We start from the raw sequence: 25,005 nt of genomic DNA on the forward strand, positions 1-25,005 counted from the left end.
TGATTTTACTGCAGGGAAACTTAAATCCGTTTAACAATTTTTACCAGCATGTCACCTGTGCAACTAGAGGTAACAAAACTCTAGATCTTAATTCCACAAACAGAAATGCATACAAGGCCCTTCCTTGCCCTCCCTTTGGCAAATCAGACCATAACTCTATCCTTCTGCTTCCTACTTACAAGCAAAAACTCAAACAGGAAGTGCCAGTGACTCGTTCAATATGGAAGTGGTCCGATGAAGCGGATTCTATGCTACAGGACTGTTTTGCTAGCACAGATTGGAATATGTTCCGGGATTCATCCGATAACATTGATGAGTTTACCACATCAGTCACCGACTTCATTAATAAGTGCATTGACGACCTTGCCCCCACAGTGACCGTACGTACACACCCCAACTAGAAGCTATGGATTACAGTCAACATCCGCACTGAGTTAAAGGCATTTTTATTAATTTTTTTAAATGAAGAGAGTCAGTGACCCTGCACTGACTGACCTCTGTTGGGATGCTGTCATCGGAGTCAGAGCTGTCATCTGATCCCTCTCCGTCGATACTCATCTGAAGGAGCTGGTCGATGGTGGCGTCTACCGCCCCGTTGTTGGAACGCAGGACACACTCGATTACCTCGTAATCCATGGTGGGGAACATGATCTTGAAGTCCTCCATGGCCTGGTTGAACTCCAGGCGCCGGACTTGTCGGTTAGGCCGGCTGTTGTTGAGATCTCCTGGGGTGGAACCACCACTGCCTCCCCCTCCTCCTCCACCTCCCCTGGAGCCTCCATTACTGCTGCTGCGCCTGAACAGGCTGGTCATCTTGCTGCCCTGACTGGTACTACCACCTAGAGGTTAGGAGGGCACCTAGACACTCACCTCGCACCCTTAATCCTCTACCTTTCTTTCTTTCTTTCTTTCTTTCTTTCTTTCTTTCTTTCTTTCTTTCTTTCTTTCTTTCTTTCTTTCTTTCTTTCTTTCTTTCTTTCTCTCCCTTTAACACTCCGCTCCCGTCTGAATGTGTTTCTCCTGACTTACAGTCTCATCATACCACCACATGGATGGCAGTCCTCTGAATGGAGTGGAAGAATCGAATGCCCTTTCTTTTTCTCTTCCTCAGCTTGTTATTCAGCCGCATCCAACACGGCTGGCTGTAGAGAAGGGGGTCTTTGGTTTGTGTCCACTCCTCAGTCCCGTCACCAGTTTCAGGTCCGAGGAGCACCAAATTGGGGGACCTGCATCTCTGGTCTAAAACAGTCAGCACCTGAGAGGGAGATAAGGAGGGGGGGGGTATGAACGCGTTAGCAAAGCTACCATGTTTCTGTAATACGCACAGTTAATTGCTCCTTTAATTAACAGGCACCTAGGCTCTACACAGAAGCAATCACCTAGGCTCTACTGAGAAGAAATCACCTAGGCTCCAATCCCAATAAAGCACCTAGGCTCAATACAACTACAGGCTAAAAGGCTACAGCCCCAGAGCCATTGAAATAGAATAGGGAAAGCTGACATGGTTCCACAAGATTTGACATGGCCTTGTCCAAGAGGGTGTCTCATGGGGAAAGATGGACTGCGTCCCCACTCCGCCTTTCTGCTCAACCTTGCCAGGCATTACCATGGCAACCCAGACAACGTCTGTAGACTAAACAGTCGGCATTTGAATGAAAAGGTGAAACTTTACATGGCCAGCACTGTAGGAGAATATCATATTTTGAATTACGTTATACGCCTATAATCCAACAAGGCTAGGATATACAGTTGCAGTCTCACTTTCCAGTTTCTAAAACAAAGCCTGTTTCTTTCTCCCAGAGCCAAATAAGAGCCATAGAGGAACAAACGTTCTGCCAACCAGGCCTGAAGGAGGAACCCAAACATTGGCCTACACACATCCAGTCCAGAGAAAGTAGGATGGATGGCCAAGCTGCTGCTAACAGACGCCATGAATTTGTGTGCCAAGCAGGGGGGGACGAGCACCACACACACTAATCTATACAACGAGCACAAACTGGTGCCCAGCTTAACCCCCAGCTTACTTTGGACGACATCAGGCCATGGCAGATTAGTCTAATGGACATCTATGAGACCAACTAGACCACTGACTGACTGAGATGCTACTGGAACAGCTGGGTAAGGACATGGAGGGAGTGACAGCTGCAGCAGAAAACCAACCAGAACCAGCCAGCCACCACAAACCAGGACAAGCGCTCGAGAGCAGGAAAAAAAAAAAACATGCCGCAAGAGCAAAGCAAGGTGCCATTGGTCAATGAGGATTACCCACATGAAGATCTGTGATGCATTTAGCATGGGCTTGCTTAGCTGTCCCTTTTTTTCTCTCTGACACAATTGAAGGACCTTGCGAGAATTAAGCCTGGTAGAGTCAAAGAGGGGTCAATGTGTCTGGTGACCTTGGACTACTCAACTGATGGACTGGTTTTTCATAACCAGCAAACAATACATGGACATAAGTGAATGGATTTTTACTGGGGATTCACTTGACATTGACACAAACAGATATTCCTTTCATGGCATTCAAACCACTGTGAAATTCTTTCCATTTAACCATTAATCCACCACTAAAGCGAATGCGTGGACAGTTTTTCAAAAAGGCACCACAGAAACGTGTCAGATGAATATCAAGGGAAACTCCAAACAGTCCGTTTCAAAAAGTTTTGAGCTCAGACCCATTCTAAACCAATGGCTTGAACATTAGGTATCATGCAACATACTAGTCTGTGACCTATTGACCTTCCGACTGGCCATCTACTAGCTCTCTGGATGTTGAGCATTGGCTGACATGCACTCCATGGTCTGCCATGCTTGATGGAGCTTACAAAAATGCCCTATTCCACAACTGTTAGCCTGGTTTAAGCCTACATTCAGTTGCAGACCTTCTGTCAGATTCTCAGAGTCTAGGCCAGGGATTTCATATTCATTTTTCCCCGGGGGCTGCCTTCAACGAGGTCTGTAGGGCCGCACTGAAAACGGGTTATATTTCCTTGCCATCAACATCAGCAAAAAACTTGCAAACAAATTGTCCTCTATCATTTTTGCTCCCTAACTGTCGAGCTTTCATTTAGGTGATTATTAGCAAGCTGGACACATGTTTAAAACCCCTTGGCAAAGGGTAATGTCAAATTCTGAACCTTTGAGTTGTTATGGGAGCTCACACCTAGGCTACACGTTAACATGGGTTCTCGGAAACCAAACATCTGGTTGTTTCCTGGAGTCGAACTTGATACATACACTACATGGCCAAAAGTATGTGGGCACCCCTTCAAATTAGTGGATTCAGCTATTTCAGCCACACCCATTGCTGACAGGTGTATAAAATTGAGCACACAGCCATGCAATCAACATAGACAACCATTGGCAGTAGAATGGCCCGTACTGAAGAGCTCAGTGACTTTCAACGTGGAACTGTCATAGGATGCCACCTATCCAACAAGTCAGGTCATACCATTTCTGCCCTGCTAGAGCTGCCCTGGTCAACTTTAAGTGCTGTTATTGTGAAGTGGAAACGTCTAGGAGCAACAATGGCTCAGCCACAAAGTGGTAGCCACACAACCTCAGAACGGGACCACCGAGTGCTGAAGCGTGTAGCCCGTAAAAATTGTCTATCCTCGGTTGCAACACTCTCTACCGAGTTCCAAACTGCCTCTGGAAGCAACGTCAGCACAAGAACTGTTCGTCTAGAGCTTCATGAAATGGCTTTCCATGGCCAAGCAGCCGCACACAAGCCTAAGATCACTATGCGCAATGTCAAGCATTGGCTCTGGGGCAGTGGAAACGCATTCTCTTGAGTGATGAATCACGCTTCACCATCTGGCATTCCGAATGTGGGTTTGACGGATGCCAGGAGAACGCTACCTGCCCCAATGCATAGTGCCAACTGTAAAGTTTGGTGGAGGAATAATGGTCTGGGGTTGTTTTTCATGGTTCGGGCTAGGCCCCTTAGTTCCAGTGAAGGGAAATATTAACTCTACAGCTTACAATGACATTTTAGACAATTCTGTGCTTCCAACTTTGTAGCAACAGTTTGGGGAAGGCCCTTTCCTGTTTCAGTATGACAATGCCCCAGTGCACAAAGCGAGATCCATACAGAAATGGTTTGTCGAGATCGGTGTGGAAGAACTTGACTGGGCTGCACAGAGCCCTAACCTCAACCCCATAGAACACCTTTGGGATGAATTGGAATGCCAACCGCGAGCCAGGACTAATCGCCCAACATCAGTGCCCAACCTCACTAATGCTCTTGTGGCTGAATGGAAGCAAGTCCCCGCAGCAATGATTCAACATCTAGTGGAAAGCCTTCCCAGAAGAGTGGAGGCTGTTATAGTAGCAAAGGGGGAACCAACTCCATATTAATACCCAGGATTTTGGAATGAGATGTTCGACGAGCAGCCATGTAGTGTATTTACATTGCTAGTTCTAGAAGTTTATGCTACGTAGAGTGAAACACTAGAATAGGAAACAAGATCCTTTACCTTCAGGTTACCTTTCCACAGTTGAAACAGGGAGCAGAGTTGCAGTGACGGTTTAGTTCACAGAATCCCTGACAAGTGCCAGAATCCCTGACTAGGACTATAGCTAGGAGTCATCTCTGGGTCCAAGTACCTGAATTTACCTCATCCTGGTTTACATTACAAGAAAGGGGCCAGGGGGAAGAGGGAAAAAAAACAGAATTCCAAAAATGTAAGGGTCCTCTGAGGAACTGGAGTGTCCTTCGATGCTCTGGCTAATAGCTATCACTACTCTCCCCCTTGCCCGCCCGCCCGCCCGCCCTCCCTCCCTCTTCTCTGTAGTGCTGGGAAGAGAAATCCCTGGCTACGATGGGGGAACAATGCATCCAGTGCCAGCCCAACCCACATGGCAGTGCCAGGCCCCGTCCAGCAGCACAGACAGAGTCCGTCACTTCGCCCTCCTCTCTTTTACATGGAGACTGGCTCTGATGTAAACAGGGTCATCTTGCCTTGGCACTGATGATAGTGTGTGCGTGTGAGACTGAGACAGCGGGTCTTCTCACGGTTGTGGAAACTTTGCTGTTAAGTGGATTATCCCAAGGAAGGCACCTAATCTCAAAAGGCATTGTTCAAGAGGACAATTGAAACCAGTGCTGCACATAACTAAGTTTCACCTGGTGTCCTGTGCATCCTCTCTGCAGTAGACAGTCAGAGGGAAGGCAGGCCATTTCCATGTAAAAGGACTGTTACATTCCCCAGCAAGAAAACCAAAAAATGTTGCTCATACACAAAGGGGAACTAACAAAAGAGTCACTGACAACAACCCAACAAAACAGGTGGGTTTTAGGAGGGCTTCTGAAAGACACTCATGGGAGTGTCCACTGAAAGTTGACTAGCAACAACAACAACTGGAACTAAAAAGACACCCTCCATGACTACATTTGATCAAGAAGAGGCAAACAAAATAAACACCCAAACCAAAACTTGATGACAGGAAGCAAACCAAAAAGGTGGAGCAAAACAAAAATCTGGGAAATCAGACAAAGGAATGTTTTTCTAGAAATCAAATAGGGAGAGTGAACTAAAGGTGTTGACCCTCTACTTATCTCAAGACAACTGGAGCACTAAGCCAGCTACTCTTCAATAGCACCTGGGCCAGCACAGGTGAAACACCTTCCCATCAAGGAGATGGCAACCAGCACAGATGTAACACATACTGACCAACGAGGTGACACAAATCCGTGTGTCCTACATGCTAACAAGCTATACTTGCTAAAGTCCAAGCTCAAAACATAAATGGTAAATCCAAAGCCTGTAACAGGACCCATGAGCACCAGCGTCAAGTTTATAGGAGCCAGGGGTTGGAACGGTTCAGGGAACAGAACCAAAAAACTGAAAATGATTAGATAAACCGAATCAGAACCGGAAACGAAAGTGATCTATACTGTTCCAGAACATAACCTTTATTTGAAGAGCATGGGAACCGGTTAATAATGTTATTTTATGTTCCAGGCATTTTTTTCTTGTCCCACAAAAATGGCAACAAAGTGCATATGCAAAGCCCTCATCTGTCACTCAGAAACATATTGCAGCGTCTGCCTGCCAGCTGAAAATATTTGGCAGTGTGTGTGCGCGTGTTTGTGTAAGCTTCCTAGGTAGCCTAGTGGTTAGAGTGCTGGGCCAGTAACTGAAAAGTTGCATGATCGAAACCCCGAGCTGACAAGGTAAAAATCAGTCGTTCTGCCCCTGAGCAAGGCAGTTAACCCACTGTTCCCCGGGCGCCGAAGACGTGGATGTCGATTATGGCAGCCTCCCGCATCTCTCTGATTCAGAGGGGTTTGGTTAAATGTGGAAGACACATTTCAGATGAACGCATTCAGTTGTACAACTGACTAGGTATCCCCCTTACCTGCCCATCCCCCTCTGAAACATAGGTTACTGTAGCCTTCTGACAACATTACAAGCGTGATTCAGAAATTAAAGAGAGAGATGTTTAATTAGAGAAGAATGTATTAACTTGTTTAATGCTAGTTAAGTTAAGGACATTACAGGATTGATTAACTACAAAAAGGTAAGATGTCTTTTTAACTAGTACTGCACACACAAGCTTGTTAGCTAGCTTGGTCTGGTCTGTAGAGGTCACATTCGAACGTACAGAGTACGTGCTGCTGAAAGGGCGAGTTACCTTCCCGCCGGCAGCTTGGGACACTGGGCTCCCCAGGCAAGGACGTCACTGGCCAGCCAGGAAACAGGATGTCAGACAATATGATAAAGCGCTTTATGATAGAACACCTTATCATGTCTTCACATTATCATGCCAAAAACATCATAATAATTCTTCCTTATGACTACTAAACGCTTGGATACAATCAGGGATGACTACAAAGGATCAATCCCCCAACTTTCCAGTAAACGATGCTGATAATATTATAAATTATGCATCTAATCCATCTCCGGGCTATAAAAATACATGTAGAATAACTGTCAGCATTATGGGACCAAAATCGCCCCCTATTTGTAAACACTTCCCTATCGAAAATACATATTATAGCTTCCTTCTTTTGAGCTCATCATCCCTATTTCTGTACCAGCAGCCCAAGATTATGGAAAACTGCATATTTTTTGGCAGAAAGTTGATTATGTATATCAAGGCCTAAGCGTGTGCATCTCAGCACAGAACCCAGGCCCAGCCCTGGACTCCTCTCTCCTTCACACACAGACCTCTTCACATCAACAAGACCATATTCATCTGCACCTAAGAACCTGCTATATTTAGCATGGAATCCATTGTTCTTCGTCCTCCTGGGCCTGTATGTGTGGTGGTGGCTGTCTCCCAACACACAGTGAACAAAAAGGAAACAGCAGCGCAGCCCTGGTCAACAGAGCTGGGCTTACCTTCCATCCATCATATTCACTGTGCTAGAGCAGGTAAGAAGAAAAAATACATTAGCCTTCGATAGAGTACCAGGAAGTCACCATCTGATAGATTACACTCATCTAAAGTAACTATGTGGAGCAACAGACTCTGAATGACTAAATGCAGCCAGTCATTCACTTTGATGCTGGAGCCCTTTAAACTGGCCTACATGAACACAGTTAAGCAGAAAATGGAGGAGGGGATGATCATTAATTAATCTGGTTTCAATATGTAGGAACAGAAAAATACATTAAAAAAATGATAAAATTCATCTCCTCTCTAAATAGCCTATCTTTGTAGTGGAGAACAGATCTCATTACTCAAGGGTTAGTCTTCTCAGATGGTAGGCTCCATCTCCCAACACGATTACGAGTCCCGGGCTTGTCTGTCCCCATGACAACCAGACCCCTGCATTCCATCTGGGGCCATCCTACTGTAGGTGGGACATTCTAATCTCCTGTGTTGACCACTGCTGCTAGACGATCACATTATTTAGGGCCAGAAAGCTACATTTATACGTCTCTAATTTACGGGAGGAAATATAATTTCAGCTATGATAAATCAACACTCAATAAGTGGCAGTAAAACACAAGAATGAAAATCTTCTCTGTAGTCCCTTACTAAATCTCCCACAGAAATGGTAAGACGGTCCGTGTCAATACTCTATAAGCCTACATCTTCACAGACACGTGACTGAAAGTCCATTGAGTCTTGGCTAGTCTAACTATAGTCTCTTCCCTCCATCCATGCTCTGCCATTCATTCTCCCATCAAGACCAGCTAGTTCACAGTCCTGCCCTGTGCCTTTCACATGTGTTCAACAGCCATTTGAAGAGAGTGAGGCCCACTTTTCTTCAGAGGGGCAGGGAGACTAAGGCAGAGATGGAAATCCCCCTCCCCCACTCTCAAGGCCCGACAATAAACTCACCCTTATTAGCTCTCAGGATGCAACGGCTGTTATGCCAGCCATCTGCATGAGAGAGCCAGATAGATCCAAGACACCCACTTAGACTACAGCTAGTGCCAGACCCAGCTAGTGCCAGACCCAGCTAGTGCCAGACCCAGCTCCAGGAAGACATGCCTAAAATTGATTCAGAGCCCGAATAACACAAAGATAGATTGGTCCTACTACTGTTCAAAAGTACAAAAATATCCTGAAATGTAGCCGTACACATCAAACAACCGTCGCTTTACACAAGATATGCGCCCCACTACTGCATGTGTATCCAAAAATGCAGCCGTAGCTACACATCATTTGCGCCTACGAAACATACCACAGATCAGCGCGACAGGATTCTCACAGGCGTCATAGCTTAAACTACAATAATAACTATATAGGCTACATGCAGCCATATACACATGTAATGTTGAAGAGAAGCCCCACGCAGACTGGTAGCCCAAGATATGCACATTAAAACAACACAGACCGTAATCACTGATTCAGAACCATGGACAGAACGAGTCAGCACAATGAAAAGATAACGTTAGATGCTCTGTCAATTTTAGAGCACAACTAATGGTCATTGTCCCCATACCCGTCAAATAACGCAAAGCTCTATATCTATCAAAAGCAATTAGATCCGCAAAAGCAATAAATTACATTAAGAATCACAGATAAATCTAAAAGATACATTGAAGTAAAAAGCAAAATGCCTAAACTATACATTACTTTTTTTTTTTTATCCGCCAAACAACCAGTGAGGGAAAACAAATTAATTTATAATTCTGGCATGGCGGCCAGGGCCATAAAGGTTGTATTTTACTATTTAGATGAGTTGCAGCCTCCTCCATGCGGTGTTGAACCTCATGAGAAGCTTGATTCCATTCTCCTTCCTGACGAAATGTACTTGTTAGGTCGCTCTCAAAATGCCAGTTGGACAATCTGGGCTTTTCGTTGATGTAACATGCTGCATCTGTGTTCACTGCTATACTTTCTTCCGAGTGAAGGAATTGTCAAACTTTTCGCACAAATCCATGTTTCAGTGCCAACAGCACAGTCGGCATTGCTGACAAAGACCTGCCGTATCTTTGAACAACACTGAGCAAAGTCCATTTGTTGTTGCTAGCTGTGGTTCGATTTCACTTTGCAAGAACAAATAAACTCTGCTACCCCTGGTTCAGTTTTGGTTAGATCCAACAGGTGGTCAGGTGCTAGTGGCTGGGGTAACGGAGGTGCAGGTGCTAATTATGACATTACCCTCGTACTGTTGGTGCTAGGCCCTGGCTCGTTTAGATCTTGTTGGTCAACAGGCAGCGTGGGCTGCTAGGATCCTCAACCTCGGTGGTCGGGCCAGCAGGCTGCTATGTGAGCTTGGCATCGCACTCGACATGATGGTCCTCTGTTGCTCTTGGCAGTGCCCAGACATTTTTGTATATCCATGCTGATTAACCAGCTATAATTATTCAGCTCGCCGCTACCAACACTTAACGAAGCTAGTAGCTACTAGCTAGCCTATTATTAGCTGTAGCTGTCTGGAAAAGTGAATAACTTTTTCCCTCTGAGAAAAATAATCCTTCATATTTAACTACTAAATATGACATTATTACATCCCCCTCCTCAGATCATGAGCACACACCCAGCATAGCCGCTGTCCCAGTCTGCGCTACCGTCAGGCCTGACAATGTTCTCTACATTGGCAAAACTGTAATTCATATAATTTATTATGTTCATGAGGGAACAAAACTTTGTGTGTGGGGGGGGGCACAAATTCTATCTGGGGGGGTCCATGCCCAGCTTTGCCATCCCTTAGAGCCGGCTCTGGCTAGGGTTGCGACGGTCATGGAATTTTGGATGACGGTTAATGGTCAGCCAAATGACTGCGGTCACCATAAAAAACTCATTTTCTCCTCCTCTGCTCCTGACTGTTCTGCTGCTGCAGGGAGGGGGTGTTTGTTACAACACCTTGCTTGTTTCAGCAAGGCGCAACAAAGTTTCATCACCTTGTAGAGTCCATGTAACAGCAGAAATAAACTCATCCACACGAATGCCTGGCGGTTCCGTCTTCAGTCAGCTGTTCATCCCACTAAAAATAAAACGGTTATAAGGGGTAGTTTTATTTTCATGACAGTCTTCACCCAGAACCACCGGTTAGGCTACACAGTTATACATTAATAGCACCAGCCCTAGCTACAGCAAAAGCTGCACACAGGCACACATACATTGCTATTTTGAGAATTTAAAAACATACACACGGCATGCACACATTAGTTTCTCTTTACTGTGTCTAAGGTAAAGCAAGTGTTCTCAGATTGTGCACATGATGTGAATTAAAAAAGGGATCATATTCTGCCTGCGGGCCAAGCACGACAGCCAGATGCTGCAGCTCTTAAAAACAACATTTTGAAAAGCAGGCTTTGAATCCAGTGCTTGGGGCAGTAGCGTCATCCCCGACTCACTCACTAAAGCTGCTTATAAAGAAGCAGAAGATCAATGGTATACAATAATGTACTAATAAGAGTGAAGTCTGATTCAAATAATTCATTGATCGTTCAAAACATCTGTAGATATTAAAGAAGCATGAGGACCACAGGGAATACATCCAAGTACCAAGTAAAACTATATGGTGGCCCTCACTCTCAAATCCGTCCAAGTCTACGTTTAGTTTGTGTATTAACTTAGCCTCACACAATGAACTCACAGTGGCGCCAAGCCCAGTGGCCCCCAGACTTCCAATAGGGGTGATTCCATGGTACAGGGAGTGGACTCTGTGCTCCTCTGCAAACAAGACCTCTTCCCATCTCATCTTGTTTTCACAGCTGACAAAGGAGCCCAAAAGCAACCAGAAAGGGTCTATTTCAACAGAGCCTGACCCAGACATTATCCCTATCCACATTAGCACAACAGAGCATCGTGTAGCATTACAATAGGAGCATCCGGCCATGGCCTGACTGTACTGAAGACTAATCCATAAACATAACATTTATTCAGTCATGTGGCTTTGATGTACAAGTTTCAGGCCTTTCAGTGTAATCATATTTTCACTGTGATCTGTTATGCACACCATCCCTGCAATCATCTATTTACCTGGCTATTAGGTTTGTAGCATTATTATTTTTCAATAACTCTTATATGGCATTGTAGTCTAAATCAAATCTCATCCATCCCTTAAAAGGGTAAAAGCTACAAGTCATTGCATGTGATGCAATCAATAAAAAACAATATAAGGCCTGTTATCTATTGTGAAACCTAATAAAGTTTTTGGGGAAATAATTGGCCACCATTGATTTGGTGAGGCTTTGGTGCCACTGAGAGAGGGCCTCAATCACTGTGAGGAAATGGGAAACAGGAAGTTGTCAGATGAGATAACCCTTCCACAACAGAAGCAGAAGACAGATACGCCTTTAGCGAGGAGGGGGTGAGATGTTGTCGAGAGAAAGGTCATTGCTTAACACTCTGAGACAATCACCTGGGGTCTTGATATGGGATCAACTCAAATGTTATTGGTTGAGTACACATATTTTGCAGATGTTATCGCAGGTGCAGTGAATTGCTTATGTTTTTAGCTCTAGCTCTAATACTACAGTTATACCTAACAATACACACAAATCCCCAAAATAAAAAGAAAGAAATATCAGAACGAGCAATGTCAGAGTGCGGAATATAAATGTGTATGCATATAATGGTGTGTATAGACAGTATGGACAGTGTGCCACAGACATTCAGTCAATACATTATTGAGTGAGACATTCACAAGAGACTTCTAGACACGTTGTCCCATTTGCCAAAATTTCGCCCATGCACACCGTAACACATAACTGTAAATTCCGTAGAAGTATCAGACAGATCTAGTTCATTTAACAGGATTCTAAAGATTATTTTGTCATTATTCAGAGGACCTAAAAAGAGTTTTCCGGAATAAAAAAGGAAAGGTTCCATTCAACAACGCTGCATAATTTGCACATTGCTCCTACAGCCCTGGCCAACCACAACATCTTGGCTACAGGATGACAGAAGTGACAGGGAAGAGGAGCCAAGACCAAGTGATAGCGAGGTTGTGTGTAATAAATCACACAGTCTGACATGTCTGGCTCCAACTGCCTCCTCCACATCAGAAGCACAAAGGCTTTCAGCAGTCACAGTAAGCAGTGGGACCTGAGAAATATGGAGTTTTAATGGACAAGGAGGAACCAGAACGGCAAATGCCTTTGATCACACATTCATTTTGAATGAAGTGCAGCTCCTGTGGAGTTGAACCCCAATCAGGCCCCAGTTCTCTTTCCCAACTCTTGCCTTTGGCATACACTGCTGATCCATAATTTACATACCACATACACACGTTCCATTAACATGTCAAGTGATAGGCCAGAGTGTAGGCCTAGGTCACTTAGAGGGTACAATAATAACATTCTAATATTTCTTAACTTCTTCCTTTTTATGTGTATTATTTTATATTGTTAGGTACAGTTCATGTCGGAAGTTTACATAAACTGAGTTTAAATGTATTTGGCTAAAGTGTTTCACAATTCCTGAAACTTAATCATATCACAAATTCCATGTCTTAGGTTAGTTAGGATCACCACTTTATTTTAAGAATGTGAAATGTCAGAATAATAGTAGAGAGAATGATTTATTTCAGCTTTTATTTCTTTCATCACATTCCCAGTGGGTCAGAATACTCAATTAGTATTTGGTAGCATTGCCTTTAAATTGTTTAACTTGGATCAAATGTTTTGGGTAGCCTTCCACAATAAGTTGGGTGAATTTTGGCCCATTCCTCCTGACAGAGCCGGTGTAACTGAGTCAGGTTTGTAGTCCTCCTTGCTCGCACACGCTTTTTCAGTTATGCCCACAAATTGTCTATAGGATTGATGTCAGGGCTTTGTGATGGCCACTCCAATACCTTGACTTTGTTGTCCTTAAGCCATTTTGCACAACTTTGGAAGTAAGCTTGGGGTCAATGGCCATTTGGAAGACCCACTTGCGACCAAGCTTTAACTTCCTGACTGATGTCTTGAGACGTTGCTTCAATATATCCACATAATTTTCCTGCCTTATGATGCCATCTATTTTGTGAAATGCACGAGTCCCTCCTGCAGCAAAGCACCCCCACAACATGATGCTGCCAACCCCCGTGCTTCACGGTTGGGAAGGTGTTCTTCGGCTTGCATGCCTCCCCCTTTTTCCTCCAAACATAACGATGGTCATTATGGCCAAACAGTTCTATTTTTCATCAGACAAGAGAACATTTCTCCAAAAAGTACAATCTTTGTCCCCATGTGCAGCTGCAAACTGTAGTCTGGCTTTTTTATGGCGGTTTTGGAGCAGTGGCTTCTTCCTTGCTGAGCGGCCTTTCAGGTTATGTCGATATAGGACTCGTTTTACTGTGGATATAGATATTTTTGTACCCGTTTCCTCCAGCATCTTCACAAGGTCCTTTGCTGTTGTTCTGGGATTGATTTGCACTTTTCGCACCAAAGTACGTTCATCTCTAGGAGACAGAACGTGACTCCTTCCTGAGTGGTATGACGGGTGCGTGGTCCCATGGTGTTTATACTTGCGTACTATTGTTTGTACAGATGAACGTGGTACCTTCAGGCATTTGGAAATTGCTCCCAAGGATGAAAAGACTTGTGGAGGACTACAATTTGTTTTCTACGGTCTTGGCTGATTTATTTTGATTTTCCCATGATGTCAAGCCTTGAAATACATCCACAGGTACACCTCCAATTGACTCAAATGACGTCAATTAGCCTATCAGAAGCTTCTAAAGCCATGACATTTTCTGGAATTTTCCAAGCTGTTTAAAGGCACAGTCAACTTAGTGTATGTAAAGTTCTGACCCACTGGAAATGTGATACAGTGAATTGTAAGTGAAATAATGTTTCTGTAAACAATTGTTGGAAAAAGTACTTGTGTCATGCACAAAGTAGATGTCCTAACCGACTTGCCAAAACTATAGTTTGTTAACAAGAAATTTGTGGAGTGGTTGAAAAACGAGTTTTAATGACTCCAACCTAAGTGTATGTAAACTTCCGACTTCAACTTCAACTGTATCACATTGCCAAAGTAGCAGCTACTCTTCCTGGGGTCCAGCAAAATTAAGGCAGTTTATACAATTTTAAAACATTACAATACATTCACACCTACTCCACCACATATCTACATTATTAAATCGATGTGTATGTATTGTGCATGTTAGTGTGTGTGTGTGTGTGTGTGAGTGTATGCATGCGTCTGTGCCAATGTATGTGTTGCTTCACAGTCCCAGCTGTTCCATAAGGTGTTTTTTTAATCTGTTTTTTAAATCTAATTTTACTGCTTGCGTCAGTTACTTGATGTGGAATAGAGTTCCATGTAGTCATGGCTCTATGTAGTACTGTGTGCCTCCCATAGTCTGTTCTAGACTCGGGGACTGTGAAGAGACCTCGTGGCATGTCTTGTGGAGTATACATGGGTGTCCGAGCTATGTGCCAGTAGTTTAAACAAACAGCTCGGTCCATTCAACATGTCAATACCTCTCATAAATAAAAGGAGTGATGAAGTCAATCTCTCCTCTACTTTCAGCCAGGAGAGATTGACATGCATATTATTAATATTAGCTCTCTGTGTACATCCAAGGGCTAGCCGTGCTGCCCTGTTCTGAGCCAATTGCAATTTTCCTATGGCCTTTTTTGTGGCACCTGACCACACGACTGAACAGTAGTCAAGGTGCGACAAAGCTAGGGCCTGTAGGAACTGCCTTGTTGATAGTGTCGTTAAGAAAGCAGAGCATCGCTTTATTATAGACAGACTTCACCATATCTTACCTAATACTGCGTCAATATTTTTTGACCATGACAGTTTACAATCTAGTGTTACTCCAAGCAGTTTAGTCATCTCAGCATGCTCAATTTCCATATTATTTATTACAATATTAAGGTGAGGTTTAGAGTTTAGTTACAAATACAATGCTCTACGTTTTAGAAATATTTAGGGCTAACTTATTCCTTGCCACCCACTCAAACTAACTGCAGCTCTTTATTGAGTGTTGCAGTCATTTCAGTCGCTGTAGTAGCTGACGTGTATAGTGTTGAGTCATCCGCATACATAGAAACTCTGGCTTTACTCAAAGTCAGCGGCATGTCGTTAGTAAAAATTTTAAAAAGCAAGGGGCCTAAACAGCTACCCTGGGGAATTCCTGATTCTAACTGGATTATATTTGATAGGCTTCCATTAAAGAACACCTTCTGTGTTCTGTTAGACAAGTAACTCTTTATCCACATTATAGCTGGGGGTGTAAAGCCATAACACATACATTTTTCCAGCAGCAGACTATGATCAATAATGTCAAAAGCTGCACTGAAGTCTAACAAGACAGCCCCCACAATCATTTAATAATCAATTTCTCTCAGCCAATCATCAGTCATTTGTGTAAGTAAGTGCTGTGCTTGTTGAGTGTCCTTCCCTATAAGCATGCTGAAATTCTGTTGACAATTTGTTTACCGTAAAATATTTTTTTTCCCCAGAAGTTTACTAAGGGTTGGTAACAGGCTGATTGGTCGGCTATTTGAGCCAGTAAAGGGGTCTTTACTATTCTTGGGTATCGGAATGACTTTAGCTTCCCTCCAGGCCTGAGGGCACATGCTCTCTAGTAGGCTTAAATTGAAGATGTGGCAAATAGGAGTGGCAATATCGTCTGCTATTACCCTCAGTAATTTTCCATCTAGATTGTCAGACCCTGGTGGCTTGTCATTGTAGATAGACAACAATAATCGTTTCACCTCTTCCACACTGACTTTACGGATTTCAAAAGTTCAATTCTTGTCTTTCATAATTTGGTCCGATATACTTGGATGTGTAGTGTCAGCATTTGTTGCTTGCATGTCATCCCTAAGTTTGCTTATCTTGCCAATGAAGAAGTCATTAAAGTAGTTTGCAATATCAGTGGGCTTTGTGATGAATGAGCCATCTGATTCAATTAATTAAATTTTCCCAAAATGTCATTTAAGGTGCCCCAAAGCTTTTTACTAACATTCTTTATACAATTTATCTTTGTTTCATAGTGGAGTTTATATTTATTTAGTCACATGATTTCTTTATTTGCAGTACGTTTGCCAATGAGGCACTGGTTACAGTTTGAAGTTTCTCCTGAGTGGGCAGCTTGATGATAGCCAGTCAGTCAATATTTAAATCACCCAGAAAATATAGTTCTCTGTTGATGTCACATACATTATCAAGCATTTCACACATATTATCCAGATACTGACTGTTAGCACTTGGTGGTCTATAGCAGCTTCCCACAAGAATGGGCTTTAGGTGAGGCAGATGAACCTGTAGCCATATTACTTCAACAGTATTTAACATGAGATCCTCTCTAATCTTTACAGGAATGTGGTTCTGAAAATAGACCGCAACATCGCCTCCGTTGGCATTTCTGTCTTTTCGGTAGATGTTATAACCATGTATTGCTACGACTGTATCATCAAAGGTATTATCTAAGTGAGTTTCAGAGATAGTCAGAATATGAATGTCATCTGTTACAAGCAAGTTATTGACTTCATGGACCTTGTTTCTTAGGCTATATACGTTAATATGGGATTGTTTTTAATGCTTTACTGGGAAGCTTATCAGAGGTAGACTTACTCATGTTATTTACATTGTAGCTGATATTGCAGGGTGAGCTGCATAAAGTGGTCTTCCTACTATTGCACACCGCCTCAGTGCTAACAGTGTAACTCTGGTTTATAGGCTCATGACTACTGCTTACAATAGCTGTAGGATAAACAGATGTATTCGGTGCAATTAGGGGTACATACATTTAATGAATTACTTACATTATGTTTGCCAATGCCCCTAAGATCATGTACATTTGATGCAGCATTATGATGACTCATTGTCACAATGGTAGGGATTATCTGAGCTGGTCTTGGATCATTTACCAGTCATTGTTTTAACGCAGCCTTGAAATGCGTGAACAGAGTCCTTCTGGAAACAGAAGATACTCTACAAGAATGACAGAGTCCATCCAAATCATCCTGGCGTCAAAGTTATCAATAAAAGTGACTCCAGCAGAGCTACAGTAGTCTTTTAGCCAGATGTGTAATGCCAGCAGTCTGCTGAATCTTTCACACCCGCGGCCCAACGATAGTACTGGACCTGAAATTATTGGCTGTATTTTGGAGTCTTTTAATGCTAAAATCAGTTCTTTAAAATCAATTTTCAAATGTTCCGAGCTAGCCCTCCTGATGTCGTTTGACCCCACATGGACTACGACAGTGTCAGCTCCCGGCATCTGTGGTAGAACAGTCGGAAACAGCCTTGTTATGTCCTGTGCTCCTGGGTAGCACAGGGTTTTTGCCTTGGGGACCGAGCTGTTACACACCATAGAGCTGCCTATGATGACAGCTGGTAATGTTTTATGGGCCGGGCTCTCAGGCAGCCTCACGGTCTGGTGAGGCTGGGAGCTCCGAGGATCTGAACCCAAGGTAGAAGCTACCAGTGAGGGAGACAGAGCCGAGGACGAAGACACAGGTACCTCCAGATCCGATCTTGATTGAAAAGCCACCACGGACGAAGGCGCCGGAACCTCTGGATCCAGGGCGGAAAAGCTGTTTCTGGTCTGTGTCAGTTCCGGGCTCAACATCTCCATTGAGACGCCCGTTGCCAGAGGACGCTGCCTTCGACTTCCACGGCGAGTGGCGTACCTCCATGGTTGGGTCGAGACCAGCTCCGTTCTCCAGGGAAGGGGGAGACACCTTCCGGGATGGAACCCTGCTTAGCACAATTTTATTTTAGGCAGTGAAACGAGGCTACTCAGGTGAGAAAAAAACCTCACCCAAATGTATAGCCCTGTTGCAAAATATAAATGTACTGTTTGAAAATGTGAAGAAATGTATTTATTTAAAAATGTGTATAAGTATTTTTTTTAATGTGAATCACATTTTTATTTGGCGTACCCCCGACGGCATTGTACCTCAGTTTGGGAATACCTTGTGTAGATGAAGGGGAGGAGAGATGTTCATTTAAAGGAATTTTAAGCCTTGAGACGTGGATTGTGTATGTGTGCCATTCAGAGGGTGGATGAGAAAGACAAAAGACGTAAGTGCCTTTGAACGGGGTATGGTAATAGGCGCCAGGCACAATAATTTGAGTGTGTCAAGAACTGCAACACTGCAGGGTTTTTCATGCTCAACAGTGTCCCCGTGTATCAAGAATGGTCCACCACCCAAAGGACATCCAGCCAACTTCACACAACTGTTGGAAGCAATGGAGTCAACATGGGCCAGCATCCCTGTGAAAAGCTTTTTAACACCTTGTAGAGTCCATGCCCTGACCAATTGAAGCTGTTCTGAGGGCAAAAGGGGATGCATCTCAATATTAGGAAGGTGTTCCTAAGGTTTTGTACACTCAGTGTATACTGCACTGTTGGAGCTAGAAACATAAGCATTTCACTGCACCTGCGATAGCATCTGCAAAATAAATGTACACGACCAATAACATGTTTTGAACAGCAGCGTAGGATTGGTGAATTCTTTCAACTTCCTGGTCAGAGGTAAAAATAAAAACGTAGGAAAAGAAGAAAAAGCGCTGCCTGCCTCCCTGAACCAATTATAGTAATCATTTGTGACCCATAAGCATGATGGGAGTGGGACAGACAAAGCAGAGACAACGGAGCACTGAACCAAAGCCTAGTGACTACTGTGACAGTGACAACCCATAATCCTCCTGTTCAATGACCTGGTTCTGGGGACAGAGGAGGAAGAGAGTGAGTGAATGAGGGAGCAGAGTGAGAGATAGAATGTTATAGAGTGCTTGACTGAGTGAGTGAGTGAGTGAGTGAGTGAGTGAGTGAGTGAGTGAGTGAGTGAGTGAGTGAGTGAGTGAGTGAGTGAGTGAGTGAGTGAGTGAGTGAGTGAGTGGAGGGCAGATCGGTGTCAGTAAAAGTGTTATTGACAATTTCAACCAACCGCCCCTCTCCCATTTGTCGTCCTCCTCTTCCTGTCTTCCTGGAAGCCTTAAATGTGTGTGCCTGCTGCATCTGTCAGAACACACGTTATAAAACTAATGACAATAATGGAGATAGCAGGCCCTTTCTGGGCCATCTCTCAGTTTTTACCTCCAACTACCCCAAGGGAGGGAGTTGAACAACTCACTGAGATGATTCATGGATCTAATTTCACCCAACACAACCCAGGGAAGAATGCGCTTGAGATGCCCTTTAATGAAATGGCAAATAAATGGCTTGTATATTTTTTACTGTCAAAGCAGAAAGCACCTTTATATTAAGTTGTTTTAAACACAGAAGAAAGTGATAGAACAAAACTTTCCAGTCAAAAAGTTGGATGTTAATACCATGGTTACTAAGACTCACTGAAAGATTTCATGATAAAACAGAGAGATTAAATCAATGTAGGGCTACAGCAGGTAGTGAAAACAGCCCATAGACAGACCATACTAGTCAATGGGTCCCCGCCCAACCCTTTCATCCCCTTATCCACACAGAACTCTGGGATAGAGGAGAACGTTCCCATGTGGCATCACATGACCACTGACGATTACCGTGGGGTGACATAAGAGGGGGACAACAGGGGAGAAGGGGGTTATTCAGATGGGCCTCTGGCCCGTCTGCCTGCCTTTCCCAGCATCCCCTGGGAGGGCCAAACAGAGGGTCAGGACTCAGGAGCCATATGCAAACTGGGGACACTGTGAAGGGGGAAGGGAGTGGCAGCAGCTGTCTGGAACAAGCAGACGTAAAGGAGAAGATGGGGTCAGGTTTTTTTAACATGCTTCCTCCTCCATCAGTCTTTATCTCTGATCATCAAATGGATGGACAGACCACTGGCCTTGTGGGAGACAGAGATCCAGAGGTTATGGGGGTTTCAATGGAGATAGAAATAAACATTTAAATAACTGACACAAACCACTCAACTTCATTAGTATGCAATAACAGTGCAATTACTAAAGTACTATATAGCAATGTAATAACAGTGCAATTACTAATGTACTATATAGCAATGTCATAACAGTGCAATTACTAATGTACTATATAGCAATGTAATAACAGTGCAATTACTAATGTACTATATAGCAATGTCATAACAGTGCAATTACTAATGTACTATATAGCAATGTCATAACAGTGCAATTACTAATGTACTATATAGCAATGTCATAACAGTGCAATTACTAATGTACTATATAGCAATGTCATAACAGTGCAATTACTAATGTACTATATAGCAATGTAATAACAGTGCAATTACTAATGTACTATATAGCAATGTAATAACAGTGCAATTACTAATGTACTATATAGCAATGTAGTAACAGTGCAATTACTAATGTACTATATAGCAATGTAGTAACAGTGCAATTACTAATGTACTATATAGCAATGTAGTAACAGTGCAATTACTAATGTACTATATAGCAATGTAGTAACAGTGCAATTACTAATGTACTATATAGCAATGTAGTAACAGTGCAATTACTAATGTACTATATAGCAATGCAGTAACAGTGCAATTACTAATGTACTATATAGCAATGCAGTAACAGTGCAATTACTAATGTACTATATAGCAATGCAGTAACAGTGCAATTACTAATGTACTATATAGCAATGCAGTAACAGTGCAATTACTAATGTACTATATAGCAATGCAGTAACAGTGCAATTACTAATGTACTATATAGCAATGCAGTAACAGTGCAATTACTAATGTACTATATAGCAATGCAGTAACAGTGCAATTACTAATGTACTATATAGCAATGCAATAACAGTGCAATTACTAATGTACTATATAGCAATGTAATAACAGTGCAATTACTAAAGTACTATATAGCAATGTAGTAACAGTGCAATTACTAATGTACTATATAGCAATGTAGTAACAGTGCAATTACTAATGTACTATATAGCAATGTAATAACAGTGCAATTACTAATGTACTATATAGCAATGCAGTAACAGTGCAATTACTAATGTACTATATAGCAATGCAATAACAGTGCAATTACTAATGTACTATATAGCAATGTAATAACAGTGCAATTACTAATGTACTATATAGCAATGTAATAACAGTGCAATTACTAAAGTACTATATAGCAATGTAATAACAGTGCAATTACTAATGTACTATATAGCAATGTAATAACAGTGCAATTACTAATGTACTATATAGCAATGTAATAACAGTGTAATTACTAAAGTACTATATAGCAATGTAATAACAGTGCAATTACTAATGTACTATATAGCAATGCAATAACAGTGCAATTACTAATGTACTATATAGCAAGGTAATAACAGTGTAATTACTAAAGTACTATATAGCAATGTAATAACAGTGCAATTACTAATGTACTATATAGCAATGTAATAACAGTGTAATTACTAAAGTACTATATAGCAAGGCAATAACAGTGCTACTACGCAGCAGGGTATCCGTTAGTAAAATGTGGCGCCAGACAACGTGACCGGGAAGATTTTTTATTTACCAGCCGTTTGAGAAATTTACCAGACCCAAATGCATTGGGTACATAACCAGTTAGGGCATCCACCCACTCTACTCAGAACGACAGAAATCACTTTTAGATTCTGGTAATGCATCTTAACAGAACATGCAACTCATGTAATGAAGCAGCCAATAAAACGTCACTTTCAAACATTTGCCAAAATGCAATTCGCGGGAAAGCACCAATCTAAACAGACCAACGGATACGGTTACATATGTGACAGAGATGAAAATCTCTGTTAGAAACATAGAAAGAGGGGGAATCTAAAGATGCAACAATTAGGATGGGTTGCTAATATGACTAGGATATGAAAACCAATCGAACAGGAGAGAAATGACTTTGGCGTTGGGTCCAATAGTGAAGTAAATAAAAATAAATGTGCTAAAATTATATAACTACTCCTGTCAATACAGAAATAAATAAAATAATTAAAAATACTTTACCAGAAAGCATGACTTAGCCACAGAGGAATCGAGGATCATTAGCTTATTTAAAAAAAATTGCTGTGGTGTTTCAAATCACAAGCTCGTAGGCTTATGCCTATTTGGGAAACCTGCAATTTGGGCAGCGCCCGTGGCAATAGGCCTAGCTGATTATTGAGTTGCAGATGTCAGTGAAATCCATCTAAAATGTGTGAAGATAATGTGTCTTGAGCATAATTAAAAAATGTTGAGACATTGGCCTCCCGAGTGGTGTAGCGCAGTACTAGAGGCATCACTACAGACACGGGTTCGATCCCAGGCTGGCCCAGCGTCGTCCGGGTTAGGGGAGGGTTTGGCCGGCCGGGATGTTATTGTCCCATCGCGCTCTAGCGACTCGTGGCGGGCCGGGCACACACACGCTGACTTCGTTCGCCAGTTCTACAGTGTTTCCTCCGACACATTGGTGCAGCTGGCTTCCGGGATAAGTGAGCAGTGTGTCAAGAAACAGTGTGGCTTGGCAGGGTCGTGTTTTGGAGGACGCATGGCTCTCGACCTTCACCTCTCCCGAATCCGTACGGGAGATGCAACAATATCACGAAAACGGGGTAAAAAGTACACAAAAAATAAATAAAGTTGAGACGGCGAGTGGTGTGTGGCGAAGATGAGTCTCTTTCCAGAATGGCTCAACTGTCACCCGCCAATTCATGCGTATTCATTGTTTCCCTGTGTGAATTGTTCGCTCTTTGATTATTTTTATTATCAATTCCCAATTATATATGTCATCAGTAGTAAATGTACCGTTAATCTTCGTCATTTGGTTACATACATTTCTGTTAAAGCATGTATTAATTAGTCATTTACTGTTCTCATTCTTGGAGAGAAAATGTTGCGCGCTACACTTGTGAGAAACAAGTTTTGATTTATTTCATAAACATAATTTACGAGATTTGTACATTTTTTAATTGTCTTTTGTTTGGAGCGCTCCATGTGAGCATGTGTCTTCTGGTTTCTCTGTCCTGATAATGTTGAGGGAGCAATTTAGCACCATTACTTCCCACAGTTATGGTAGGAAAGTGTTTTATCATCCATTGTGAATGATAATATATTAAAACTATAGTTCCTCACAGTTAGATATTTGAAAAATCTTTCCAACAATCTCCCCCTCGATAATAACTGATCCTTGGTGTGAAAGAGCAATGGAAATTATAGGCCTTCTGCAGCATTGGCCTATAGGCTATGTGTTTCATGCGCTAATTTCTTAAGCCGCCAACGGATCACGGTGTATTAATGTGTCCATAAAACAGAGGCTGGTGATCTCGCATTAGTTGACTTAACTTTTAGATTATATAATTTTAATTAAGATTTTTACATGATTAACCACTTGACAATTTCGAGAAATGAAAACGTTATTGTTGAAATAAAACTTTTCCATGAAAATGTGCATATGAAAATCATAAATGGCACGCAGAACAGTAGAAATGGTAGGATAAATATAGCCAAGGAGCGCCTTCGGGACAAGTCTCTGAATGTCCTTGAGTAGCCCAGCCAGAGACCAGACTTGAACCCGATCGAACATCTCTGGAGAGACCTGAAAACATTTGTGCTTTGCTCCCCAGTCAACCTGACAGAGCTTGAGAGGATCTGCAGAGAAGAATGGAAGACACTCCACAAATACAGGTGTGCCAAGCCTGTAGAGTCATACCCAAGAAGACTCAAGGCTGTAATCGCTGCCAAAGGTGCTTCAACAAAGTGCTGAGTAAAGGGTCTGAATACTTACGTAAATGTAATATTTCAGTTTTTTTATTATACATTTGCAACAAAAAAAAAGTTTGCTTTGTGTGTAGATTTAATTATTTTTTTGGTTCGCCATCATCAATCAATTTTAGAATAAGGCTGTAACGTAACAAAATGTGGAAAAAGTCAAGGGGTCTGAATACTTTCCAAATGCACTGTACATCGACTGATATTTCCATCCATGAACAGCATTATTTTTCAATGGATGTTTTTTCTGCCGGTCATTTTGGCCATGTTTTCATATTATTATTATTTTTTGTGTGTGTGTGTGTGTGGGGGGGGGGCAAAAGCCGGCAATTGACAGCTAACATTAACACTGCTACACAGGTAACACTTTACATAAACTAGGCCCATTACCGAACATATACTCATTTGAAATTGTTGACCCATCCATATGATTGGCTTCACAGTATTGATAATGTGCACGTTTTCAAAAGATGGGGGAGCTTCTTAAACTCAACAATCAGTTAACTTTGGCACGCTCTGGGTCATCATGAGAGTGGGATGGAGAGAACGAGGCCAACTGAGCAAACCTTCAGAATACCATCTCTGTGATCTCTCAAGTCATAGGCAGCGGTCCAAAACATTTCTATTGAACAGTAAGCGCATCTGACACTCATCTGGAAACATGGTGGTGAGTTCTGTTCAGCCTCACCGGGCAATTCATGGGCTATCATCTGAAGGTGTTCTATGGAAAAGAGACAACCAAAGACAAGGAGCCCAAAGTGTGAACAAACTCCTGACCCAGAATATTTTGAAACCTAGAAATCCAAGAGCACGAAAAGAGGAATTTTTATGGATTCTCAGTTCAGACTTAAGACAGAGTGGCATAAAAGCAGCCAAGATGTTTTGGACATATCAGAGCAGTCTGTGTTACATGAGAATGTCATCATTCTTGACAAAGACATGCTTGGACATCTTATGAACACCATCAACAATGTTGCACTGTTTAGCTGGCACAGCGTAGGAATGACAGCCA

General features: G+C 42.5%; 1 protein-coding gene across 6 annotated transcripts in view; it reads right to left on the reverse strand.

Annotated features, from left to right (window-relative positions):
* LOC106581252 (CUE domain-containing protein 1) overlaps positions 1-25,005 on the reverse strand; it is a 47,331-nt gene that overhangs the window by 19,266 nt on the left and 3,060 nt on the right. For 3 of the 6 annotated variants that reach the window (XM_045703891.1, XM_014163188.2, XM_045703889.1), the window contains exon 2: positions 496-1,255. In XM_045703891.1, the coding sequence (XP_045559847.1) occupies positions 496-813 (318 nt within the window). In that variant the 5' untranslated portion in view covers positions 814-1,255. Of the gene's footprint in view, positions 1-495; positions 1,256-4,475; positions 4,720-9,036; positions 9,490-25,005 lie in introns of those variants that run through there. The other 3 variants (XM_045703888.1, XM_045703890.1, XM_045703892.1) reach the window with 3 other exon arrangements.

Source organism: Salmo salar, chromosome ssa20 (genome assembly GCF_905237065.1).
Source record: "Salmo salar chromosome ssa20, Ssal_v3.1, whole genome shotgun sequence".
Taxonomy (NCBI): Eukaryota; Metazoa; Chordata; class Actinopteri; order Salmoniformes; family Salmonidae; genus Salmo; species Salmo salar.